Here is an 11,367-nt window from a genome sequence, read left to right on the forward strand (position 1 = left end):
GGTCATGTGTCATGTACATGATCGCCTTCTTTTGTCTATCTCCCCTATTGGTATCTTGAAGCTCTGTGTACATGTTCGAGAGTTTGAACCATGCATTTTGTGTTTCCTCGTGTGGTGATGAGTTTTTGCTATTTCTCATTTGAAGTTCCCAAGTTACTTTGATTCTTAGCACTTTTTAAAGGCATTATTATCTTACCCTTCACAATCTCAATTAACATGAGTTTTTGTTTTGATAAAGCCAGAATGTTCTGCAGCATAGTTGCATGCATTGGTTCTTGCAACTGGAATGCAGTTTTATAACCATTAATTTGTCAGTAAAGAAATATACATGAGGAGTCAATAAGGTATTTCTGTATAATGTTCTGACAGGTAAATGAATAGAAACCATGTATGCATGGTTAATTTGTTTGCGCTTTGCAGCTGCTTTACAATGTATATACTGTAGTTTTCAAGTTTATGTATTCTGCAATACTATGGATAAAAAACCTGATATTAGTTTGCCAGCTTGCAGATCTCTTGTAAATCGGTAAACTGATAAAAATTCTGGCTGTTCTTCTGTTTAAAATGTAATTGTGAGGTGTACCACTATTCTCTTTATGACCACTGATAGTCTTTGCTGGCGTCAGTTTTGTTGGTTTGCATACATTAGTGCACAGTAGTTGTGTTTGGCATTTAAAATTTTTAACTACTGGCATATACTTATTTCCTTCCGTAGAGAAGCAACTATTCCTTGGACTGGCCAGATTATGTTTGATTATAAAATTTTAGGGTCCATAGCTATTTGCATTTATTTGTTTCCTTTTGTATAAATGAAGTGCTATATTTCATGGACTGTAGCTATCATTTTTTGTTCAATTTTCTTTCTCATATTTCTTTTTCCTCCTTACTCAACCTGAATAGGGACAACCCACAATGCAGTTGATCTCCAGTTAATGAAAGTTCTTCTTTATGCAGGTTCTTTACTATATTATGCATACTGTTATCTTTCCAATTTTATTTTGTTTGATTATGATCAAAATAGAATGGCTAAACTGTGTTAAAATACAGAAATATAGTAATGGCACTCTAATCTTTATCCTTGAGCAGCAGCAGGTTGCATATTTCTAGCATCATTTGTTAAATGAGGTTGTTATGATTGTTGTAATATCGCTAGTGTGTTCACAACCAATTGTTTCACTTTATCCTGCGTGTCTTTATGTTTCGGTTTAGATGGTTATGGAATGGATTTTATTGTTTTTGCAGGTTGGTCCTTTTGAAGTTTCTCAAAGTGAAAAGCATAAGGTCAAAGTTAAAGTTCGGTTAAATCTTCATGGAATTGTTGCTGTCGAATCAGCATCAGTAAGTATGGAAAAATATGGTTGCTATTGGCATATTTGAACACATATATGGGACATATTTTACCTCTTTGTAACTTGAATTACATTAATCTCATTGCTTCAGTTGATTGAAGATGAAATAAATGATTCAGTTCCAAGGGATGCAAATCATACATACATGGACATTGATCATGATTCAGCTTCAAACATCCAATCAGATATTCTACATTCTGCATCTGTAAGTTGGTGGTCATCGATTTACCTAAATGTATTTATACTACATTGTCATACTAATAATCTTCTTTCAAATAAATTATTTTAAGTTCTTTTACCATTTACTAAAGTATGACAACTGCATTTGCACTCTATCGAAAAAAGGTTTAAAAAATCAAAACTTTTAAACTTTATCAAAGTGCAACAGGGTCTTTTAGATGGATCACGATCGAGATATTTATTTATTTATATTTATATTTGGATCCTGCTATATAATAGATTCTTTGTAGGACGTGAATCATAAGAAATAAATTCTGTTCAATAAATTATGTTCCTTATTGGCTCGAGGCAGAGATCCTTAAGGATCCTAATTTGGTTACTGCATGTCATGAAATTTCTTAAAGTTTAACACCCTCATTCAATCTAAATAATCCTCTTCTTTCTTAAAAAATTAATGTTTATAGTGTTATTTAGGTCATTGACGGAAAAAATGTTATTTTATGTTTAGATAAATCTAACATAGAAAAAAAAAAAAACAAAGTGACACTCTAGAGTAAGAACTGTTATCAATTTCTACTTGATACTTCATAGGAATTGTCATATATAAGACGGAATATTGGATAGATAATCAGTAAATTGAAGCAAATCCAGTTACTGGGTTTTGATCCTTAAGTGCATCTGGATGTGGATGGTCCTACGAATTTATAATATTTGCATGTGGATCATACAGGATACAGGTGCAACTTCTACCTGCTGTGACCTCTTCTTTCATCATAATTTTGATTTGTAAAAGGTTAATGTACTAAAAAATATATATAATCATGTATATATTTGATTATCTTGTTTGAAATTTCTAATGAAGAATGAACATGTTTCAGTATATCCACCTTTAATAATTTTTGCTAATGCCATTTTTCATTGATATGTTTACAGTAAAACACTAAAATCATTATGTAATGCACACGTATATACATGGAGTAAAGATAGAGAGATGTGTTTAAATATTCGTTTGAAACAAAATATTTAAGAATATTTATGGAGTTAGTATTGCAAAAAAAAGTAGAGAGAGAGTAGATTCTAGAGGGAGATGGAGTGAGGAAAAGGCGAAAACTTTACATTTCTGATTCCTTAGAAAAAAGAAATTGCACGATGTTGTTTCTTTATTCTGGAATAATTTAATTTTAAAACATAAATAATCTTTTTTCCCTCAAGCTTTTACATACCCTATGTTTTTCTTTTACATGCCAATGTAAGTTTCATTGCACATAAATATTAGGGTCCATTACAAGTTTTAGAGTTTTGAAAAGGTATCTTCTATTAAAGTCATAAAGTGTATCCAGCTATGAAATTGGTGCATTTTATCTATTTTTTAGGGTTTATATCATGTAGACCCAAGTTTTACATCGAAAGCTACCTAACACAACCCTCCTTCTTTATCTTAACTTGGGACATGCGGTAAAAGGATTTAACATCAGAGCACAACACTAGCTTAGGTTCTTTTATATTTGTCATTGCTTTCTTAGGACACCGTATATGAAAGCTTTTTCTGCCATTGTTTGCAAATATTTGCCTCAGAGATAAGTTTAATTCCAGAGAACAAATTTGGCAACTTCGTCTTTGACTAGAACCTTGTTCCTAGTGTAGGGAGAATTTGTTGGTCTGCTTCTCTGGATGACCTTAAAACTGCCTAATATTTTATGTAACTCTTTTGTGCATAATCCTTTATAGTCTCGAATGTTGTCAGTCCTTTGCATAGACTAACTGATACAAGATAAGGAAAAACATCCTAGATTCATGGAGATATCAAACATATAGGTTTTCATGCTTGTATATCAATCATTCGAGTTAGTTACATGGACTGACTTCTAGGCTTTATGACAATTATCGATTGCGTAGAATTCCTTGATTGATGCAAATTGAATATTATTGGTCTTTTTTCCATAGTTGTTAAACGTGCATTCATAGTCTTCCTGTCTCAGTGCATACCTCATAACTTCTGCCGCTGTATGATGGCAGGCGTGGGAAAACAGAAAACAGTTGCTTGTGCTTTATCTTTCATTTTATGGCTTATGAACTTCAACTTTCCTCATTGAAAAATTCCTTCTTTTCTTTTATTTTTTAAGAGTAACTTTCAGAAAAATCCCTAAAGTAACCACAAGAATTAGAAAAGCCTACTGTATTTATTAGTTAGATCATTAAACCTCCCTAAATTTAGATGATTGAATCAGTTTGACTCCCTTCTTTAGTTAATAGTTCATTTTATTTTTAGTTTAATGAAAATACCCTCATCTTGTTCTTTTTTCCTTTCATTTTTTAGGTTTATGCTTAAATTTTCATTTAAAATTTAGCCAAAAAAGTAAGACTTTGTATCTTATCACACCAATCTTTTTTTTTGCTCCTCATTCAAAATTAAATTTCAAGTTATCTAAATAAAGAAAATAAAAAAATGAAAATCTACGTAAAAATCTTACTAAATAAAAAATTTCCTAAAATCCAATACCTAATTCAATCTCATAGTTGTATTGACAAAATCATAATACATAATCCATGAATTAGTATCATGAATAGTAAAAATGATTATATAATCATAGAAAAAGCTTTTTTCCTTTTTTTCCTTTTTAGGGGGGGGGGGATCGACAAATAATCAGATTTAGAGGATAAATTTGAAAATATGATAAGTAAGGGGTATACATATAAGAAACTATATAATAGTTATTGTCATTTTTAATGTTATAGAAAGCGCTAGGCGACCTAGGTAAGAAACATGGTGCCTAAAGCAGCAGAGCCTAGATGGTTTTCCTATATATTTTTAGCTACAATAATTGATAATAAATGCTAATATTATAAAAAGCACTGGGCACCGCTAGAACCGGACTAACACCTATACTGGTGGTGGAGGTTTTTTGAAAGATGGAGGAGGTGAAGACTTGTTAATTGTTAGTAATGGAGGCCAGAAGAGTTTTGAGGTTGGAGGATGTGGAGGCTACAAAGGAGAAAATCATGACCAAGATCTTAGCGGTGCATTATGCGTAAGCGGTCCATGCTCCCCTAGGTACTTCCAAGACCTAGGTGGACAACCTAGGTACTACCTAGGCCTAGGTGGGCCCCTAGGTGGGCTAGGCGCTAGCTGTTTAAAACATTGGTTGTTTTGACTGTTTCTTATTTTTTCGTTCCTGTAACGTCGCTTTGATGTGTCATATAGTATAAGTTCAACCATTTCTTCACAAGTAGCATTAGTTTATAGAGTTGCGAAGTTTCACAGTGCTGAAGCTTTTCCTTGAGGGTAGGATTGACCTTTACTTGGTCGCCAATCATCATTTGGAATTTCATAAATTTCAATTCTTGAAATTGATCTTAACGAAGATTTTGGTATGGATTGTGGATTTCCTACATGGTGTATTAGAGTTTGTCATTTTTTTATTCAGAAAGTGAGTTGGATTTCACTCTATTCTTTAACAAAATGAGTGGATTTTATTCCTAGAGTTGGAGAGGTGGTAAGTTCACCTTTTGCATTTGAAGGTAAGCCAAACTACATTTATACCTAAAAAGGTCACATAAAGTGTAATTCATGAATTTGAAATATATCTGACCAAACAACAATACACTGAACTCACAAATTAAGATCCCAAATATAATGGAACAAGCAAAATAGCTGGATTTGCCCTTCCAATGCTAATTCCATGAACTACAGATCTACATTGATCTGCAATTTCATGCAACCAAAATATGAACCATTGGATATACTCAGAAAACAGTCTTTTTCGATGAGATTTGGTAATATCATACCATTTGCTATTTGTCCTGATGTGCCTTAGGGATAGAAGTGTTTCCTAACCAGATCTAAATTAGAGATCATTGAGATTATTAGACATACTACTGGTATTCTCATAATCATTAAGTAATATAAAGTAATAAATACTAGAAATGAGCCAACAGATTGTATTGTGGTCTGAGCTCCCTTTAGCAAGTAAGATGAAATTATTGAAACATTTGATTTTTCATAAGGTTGTACTTATTTGAATATTTCTTGATGTTTGCAGTTTTCTTCCAAAAAAACTATTGAACAAGTTGTTTACCTTTTACTTAGATGATGATGATGATGTTGAACCTGACAATAACAAGAAGTCTTAGTTAGATGTTGGCATTGCCTTACCTTTATCAGTTCGTGAAGAGTGGAGCATTTGCAAATTTTAATTGTTTTGGGGAGTTCTAGTACATAACTTTATTGAACGGTTTTTGAATTTGTTTTGCTTTATGGACAAGCAATTAGTACAATGCTTTTTCTCCTCATTGGAAGCAAATGCGCGTACTGCATAGTATTAACTTTTGTCATGTAATATTTATATTTGGAATATACATACACTTTTATGAATTAAAGTGTGGCTTACCGTTTGCAATCATTTGAAGTTTTGTAGTGTTACTTTTCTTATTGACGACCAGCAACATTTTTTCCGCTAGCACAAATATGTAAAAGCTGCAGGAGTCCTATAAATCAAAATTCCTGTTTACTATGAGGTCCAGGAAAATGAAGATCTCTGTAATATGTTTTCTGCATTAAAACTGATAAGCATACTACTACATTAAAATGTTTAGCAAATATGTAAATGTAGCAACATTCATATATATTAATTATCATTTGCAGGATGATAGGGCAAGAACTAGCAGATCCTCTAGAAGGCATGAAATACTTGTTAATGAGACTATATATGGTGGAATGTCAAAAGCCGAACTATTACATGCCCAAGAGCAAGAACAGCAGCTAGCTGATCAAGACAATCTTATGGAGCAAACGAAAGACAGAAAGAATCAATTGGAAGCTTATGTATATGAGGTCCGCAACAAGGTAATTTTCAAATTCAGTCATCTCTTTATGCTTTTCTTTTCTTTTGAGATGATTCTTAAAAAAATGATACTATTGTTGCAGCTTTTTGAGAAGTACCGCAGCTTTGCATCTGAATCTGAAAGGGAAGGCATCTCCACTAGTTTGCAACAAACAGAAGATTGGCTCTATGAGGATGGGGATGATGAAACTGAAAAGGTCTATGCTAGCAAGCTTGAAGATTTAAAAAAGGTGAATGATCCTTCATTTTTCATTGGCTCAGTCAATTTCTTAGTTCTGCTCCTATTTACTGTTTTTCTTTTTTCCGTAATCATTAAATGTAGCAGTGATCTTTTAAGATATAAAGTTTTGTCATCTTACTCATCTCGCTATTCATGTGTTCAGAGACCTGATTAGCAGCCAATCATGATTATGCAGTCAAGTTTCTATACTTTTTCAACAGTTAATCTAAAGTTGTAGTCATCTATCTTAATCACTATTCTTTTCAAAATTTTTAAGCATCATGTTCCCTTCTAAGTAGGATTGACAAAGAAGGCCTGTAACCCATTAATTTGACCTGATAGCAACCCAAATTTTAGGATTGGATAGTAATTCTAAGTTCCACTAACATTAAGCTAAGGTTTAAATTAATAACTCCTTTATGAAAAGTTACTGATTTTAGATTGGATATACTCAAAACCTGATTATGGGATGCGGAGGTTCAAGTAGATTTTAAGATATAAGTTTTTTTTTGTTGTATTTTTGACTTCTAAAACTATATACAATCATCCAATAAGTATTCTAAACTCGATCCAATTTCGATGAAATCATGCAGAATTTGGATATTCTTGAACCATATGTAGTTTGAGTATGGATACAGTATGTAACAATTCTAACCTCATCAACAGCCACCCCTACTTTTAAGTTTTTAAGTATAGTCAAATCCAATATCATCATCTCCATCTGATTATTCGGCGACAGAATTCGGATATCCTTAAATCTTGTGTAGTTTGAGTAGGGATACAGTATGTAACAATTCTAACCTGATCCATAGCACCCCTTCTTGTAAGTATTGTCAAATCCAATATCACTCTGTGCAGGGTCCATCTAGATAATCTTAATGATTAAGTGAAAGGGTCTCGAATCTCAAGGATAGAACGTGAGTTACTCACTTGGTCTTTCTGCTGCATTTTGTTAATTTGATTATACCATGCTAAAAATGTGTTATAACCATCAAAATTATCAGGAGAAAATGTGGAGCTTAGATTGTTCTGAGATAGAATCTTAGGACGTACAGATAAGTGAATTTGTCAGACGGAGATAATTTGTTTGGCAATATCCTTATTAGCTAAAATTAGCGAGAAATGACCTAGACATGCATTTGATAGGCCATTGTGAATATGTGATTGTAATTAAACACATAGATGGCCCAGTTCTTTTTGACAACTAATATGAATATTGTCCATTGAGTTGTTGAGCCTTGTTTGATTATCTGGGCCTATCACATGCGAAAATTCCATTATGTGAAGTTTCCAATTAATGTTCAATAATGGCATTGGTGCGGGAAAAAAATTGTTTATCACACCAGAGTTTGGTTATGGGCTATTAAGTATTTTTAAGATGGAATTTCTCAATGGTATTTGGCATTGATTAGATTTTTTTTGAGTTGAATCTTGCATAGCATTGAGTAGAGCACGAGCTATTTCTTGCGGTCCCCTAGATTGTGCTATGTCTGTAAGTTTCCGCAGAACATTCTAATCAATCTACTTCACCAAGAGTTGTCGGGGGATCCCATTGCATTTTGGAGCCCATATTTGCTAAGCTTTATGATGGTTAGGTCCGTTGTGCTGAAATGCTTACCCTTGGTGCTTCTATAGCTTTGATTTCTTTGCCCCTGGTCTATTGCAATGACATTATTTCTATAACATGTTCTTATTTTTCCTACTTTATTCTATATGTAAGGTTTTGCTTTGAATTTCTCTGTTTCCGTTGCCCTTGTTTTATAGCTGCACATTGGTATTCTTTTTTCTCATTAGTTTTATGCATCCTGTAATAAGTTGGCTACTGTTGTTTACCGATAGATTGTAGATCCTATTGAAAATCGATATAGAGATGAAGAAGCTAGAGTTCAAGCAACAAGGGAGCTTTTGAAGTGTATAATAGATTACAGGATGGCTGTAAAATCTTTAGCCACATATGAACGAGATTCTGTAAGTTCCACAGTTCCTTATAGGTCTCAGCTCAGTATTTTTATGTTCGACCGCAGCACCCAGACTCTTTGTCTTTGGTTTGCAGGTCATCAACGAATGCAACAAAGCCGAGCAGTGGCTAAGGGAAAAGTCTCAGCAACAGGATTCACTCCCCAAGAGCACTGATCCGGTTCTATGGTCCCATGAGATAAGGAGAAAGGCAGAAGCTTTAGATGCGTGCGTTTCCTTCTTGATATATCAGCTATCTATCTTAAGTTACTTTTTTTTTCGCATTTGTGCACATTATAGTTCGTATAGACCTTTTAATGGTAAATTTAATGAAAATACTGTGAGCTTCGGTCCCTTCTTTTTTTTTTTTGTTGGGTTGGAGGAAACCACCATGAACGTTTCTTTTCCTCTACACTAGCATATCTGAGGATAATCAGAGTATGTTTTCTTGTGCTTGACATATGTTTTTGGACAGTTGCACCCTTATGTCAATTGAAAACTTGTGTTACCTCTTTCCTCTCCCATTTTGCCTTTCTTTTATTCTGCTTATCAACTTCGATTCTTTGCATGTTTCAGAACATGTAGACACATAATGAAGCCCAAGGGATCTCCATCAAGGCCAGAGGATACTAGAGGGTCGGACCAAAACACGCAGGATCATACACGTAAAGACTAACCATGGTTCATCTTTGGTTATGTTTGCCATAGGAACACTTTTTTTTTGTTTTTGTTTTACATTCATGTTTTATGATTGTATACCAGGCCACTCTTAATTAAGCTTTGTTCATGTCGTATTGTTTTGTTAGCTCTCCGGATAGAGGCTTTATTTTTTGCTCCTTATACCCGATTGAGGGATTTCTGAAATAACTATATTGGAAAGTAAATTTTGATAGTATATATATTCCTTATTATGAAATGTTTCTACCTTGTGGGTATATATATGACATCTCCTCAAATTTACTTTTTGGAGTTGAAGCAAGCAATGAATACAAATTACTAGCCACTCCAAAATCAAAAGGAGACCCAAAAAAAAAGGAAAAAAAAGAAAGAAAAAGAAAAAGTGATATCGAGACCCTCGCGCAAAACCCTACCCAGCCACCCCAAAAAATAAAAAAAAAGTGATATAGAGATTATGGTACGCGTACGTGCTTTAATAGGGAGAGCTAAGTCATGAACGTATGAGAAAAGAGGTCGAAATGTTGAGACGTATGATCTGTCAGAGAGAATTGTCTACTAGATTTGTACGTATGGCTTTCTTCACAAATTTCAAACAAAGACTCCGATAAAAAGGGAGGTTTTCTATTCAAAGTCAAAATTTAAAATTATGAAACATATTTTCTGCTTTATCAAAATATGACATCGCTTCTATTTCAAAAACTGCATATGAACTTTTTAATAAGAGATATATTAGAGTTAAAACTGTTGTACGCAGCGGAAATTTCGGTAGAGTTTCTGGTGTATAATAAGAGAGAAAGATCCTTAATAGAGAGAAATGCATCCGCAATAAAGAATGTCTCGTCTCACCAAGGAGCAAAATCTGAACGCGAATCATTCTCAACAAAGGACGGATATCGGCTCTTCCTCTCATCAGTTCTAGGACCTGACTGTCGAGGGATCCTAAAAGTTATTACAATCGGCCCACAAACACAAACAATCTCAATTATCTATGTGTTCGAAAACTGGCCTACGCGTCCACGGAGCAAGCAGGGAAATCTATTATTAGAGGGAGATGGAGATACAAATGGGGTTTATTTTTCACAAACTAAACCGTAAAATTATTTTCACAGCACTCGACGAATCTCTTCAAAAAGGCCTCTTTCAATCCAAAAAAAAAACATGCTTATTTCTTTGCCTTAGGTTGACACGCACCCAAGAACCCTGCCAATTAGCTTGTCTAGCACGGTCTGCCAAATAAAGGAGCCTCTGTTCTTTTGCACTGCTGCCAAGCCCGCTTTCTTTCCCCTCACTTATACTATTACACGGCAAAGAGAAGAAAAACGCCTAGCTGTCGATTTATAATTCGTGACTACTCTAACGCTCTCACGCGGAAAAAATCTCCTTGCGGCATGAATTCGTATCACGTGGGTCTGGGTTTCCCACCTCTTCTGTCACAGTGGAAACGTGGGCCCGCATTCTCGTTTTCACACAGCTTGGTGGGGGCTCCCGGCTCAGCTTTTTTATAACAATTTCCACCTCGGCGAGTTGTTGTTCAAAACTGAGCCGCACGAACAACCATACCAAAGTGTGCTCACTTGTAGAGTCCGATCAAAGTGAAAACAATTCACGATTAACGGATCAATCCACAACAAGTCGAGACCAAAACCGGAGAATGTGACTACTCTCCAAACGTTAGATGTGAATCTCACCAAATCGGTCTCACCCCCATCAAAATACTCTGAGAAACACCAGCGAACGAGAAAGGAGGCAATTTTGAAGGCTTTATTGTTTGGAACCGAGGCTGATATTAAGTTGGCCCGTTAGCTATAAGCCTCACTTGCCAAGGAATCGAAGTCGAACGTAGTTCACCGCCAAATGGCCTCAAGAGGACCTCAATTCCACTAGAACGAGGGATTCGCAAGCCCTCTTCTTTCAATATCATATCTAGCTTCTGCGGCTGATAGCACCTTCCAAATGGCGTGAAACATCTCCATTGCCTGATGGTGAACCATATGGTCAATATTCAAACATACATCTATACAAGCAACTGCACATTAGATCAAAATTCCTGAAGCTCATCATCTGCATCCAAACAAATTGATCCCTTAACCGTGTCAACACTCAGCTGGCAATCCCAAATAGACTTGCAAGTATAATATCTGGT

The 11,367-nt window shown here is 34.7% G+C and overlaps 1 protein-coding gene across 1 annotated transcript in view; it reads left to right on the top strand.

The window, feature by feature from the left end:
• Nucleotides 1-9,443, top strand: part of LOC109819677 (heat shock 70 kDa protein 16-like) — a 12,094-nt gene extending 2,651 nt beyond the window's left edge. The window contains 7 exon segments of the mRNA XM_020385491.1: nt 1,243-1,338; nt 1,441-1,554; nt 6,172-6,372; nt 6,454-6,600; nt 8,430-8,558; nt 8,644-8,774; nt 9,123-9,443. Coding sequence (XP_020241080.1) covers nt 1,243-1,338; nt 1,441-1,554; nt 6,172-6,372; nt 6,454-6,600; nt 8,430-8,558; nt 8,644-8,774; nt 9,123-9,222 — 918 coding nt within the window. The 3' untranslated portion in view covers nt 9,223-9,443.

Source organism: Asparagus officinalis, chromosome 8 (assembly GCF_001876935.1).
Source record: "Asparagus officinalis chromosome 8, Aspof.V1, whole genome shotgun sequence".
Lineage (NCBI taxonomy): Eukaryota > Viridiplantae > Streptophyta > Magnoliopsida > Asparagales > Asparagaceae > Asparagus > Asparagus officinalis.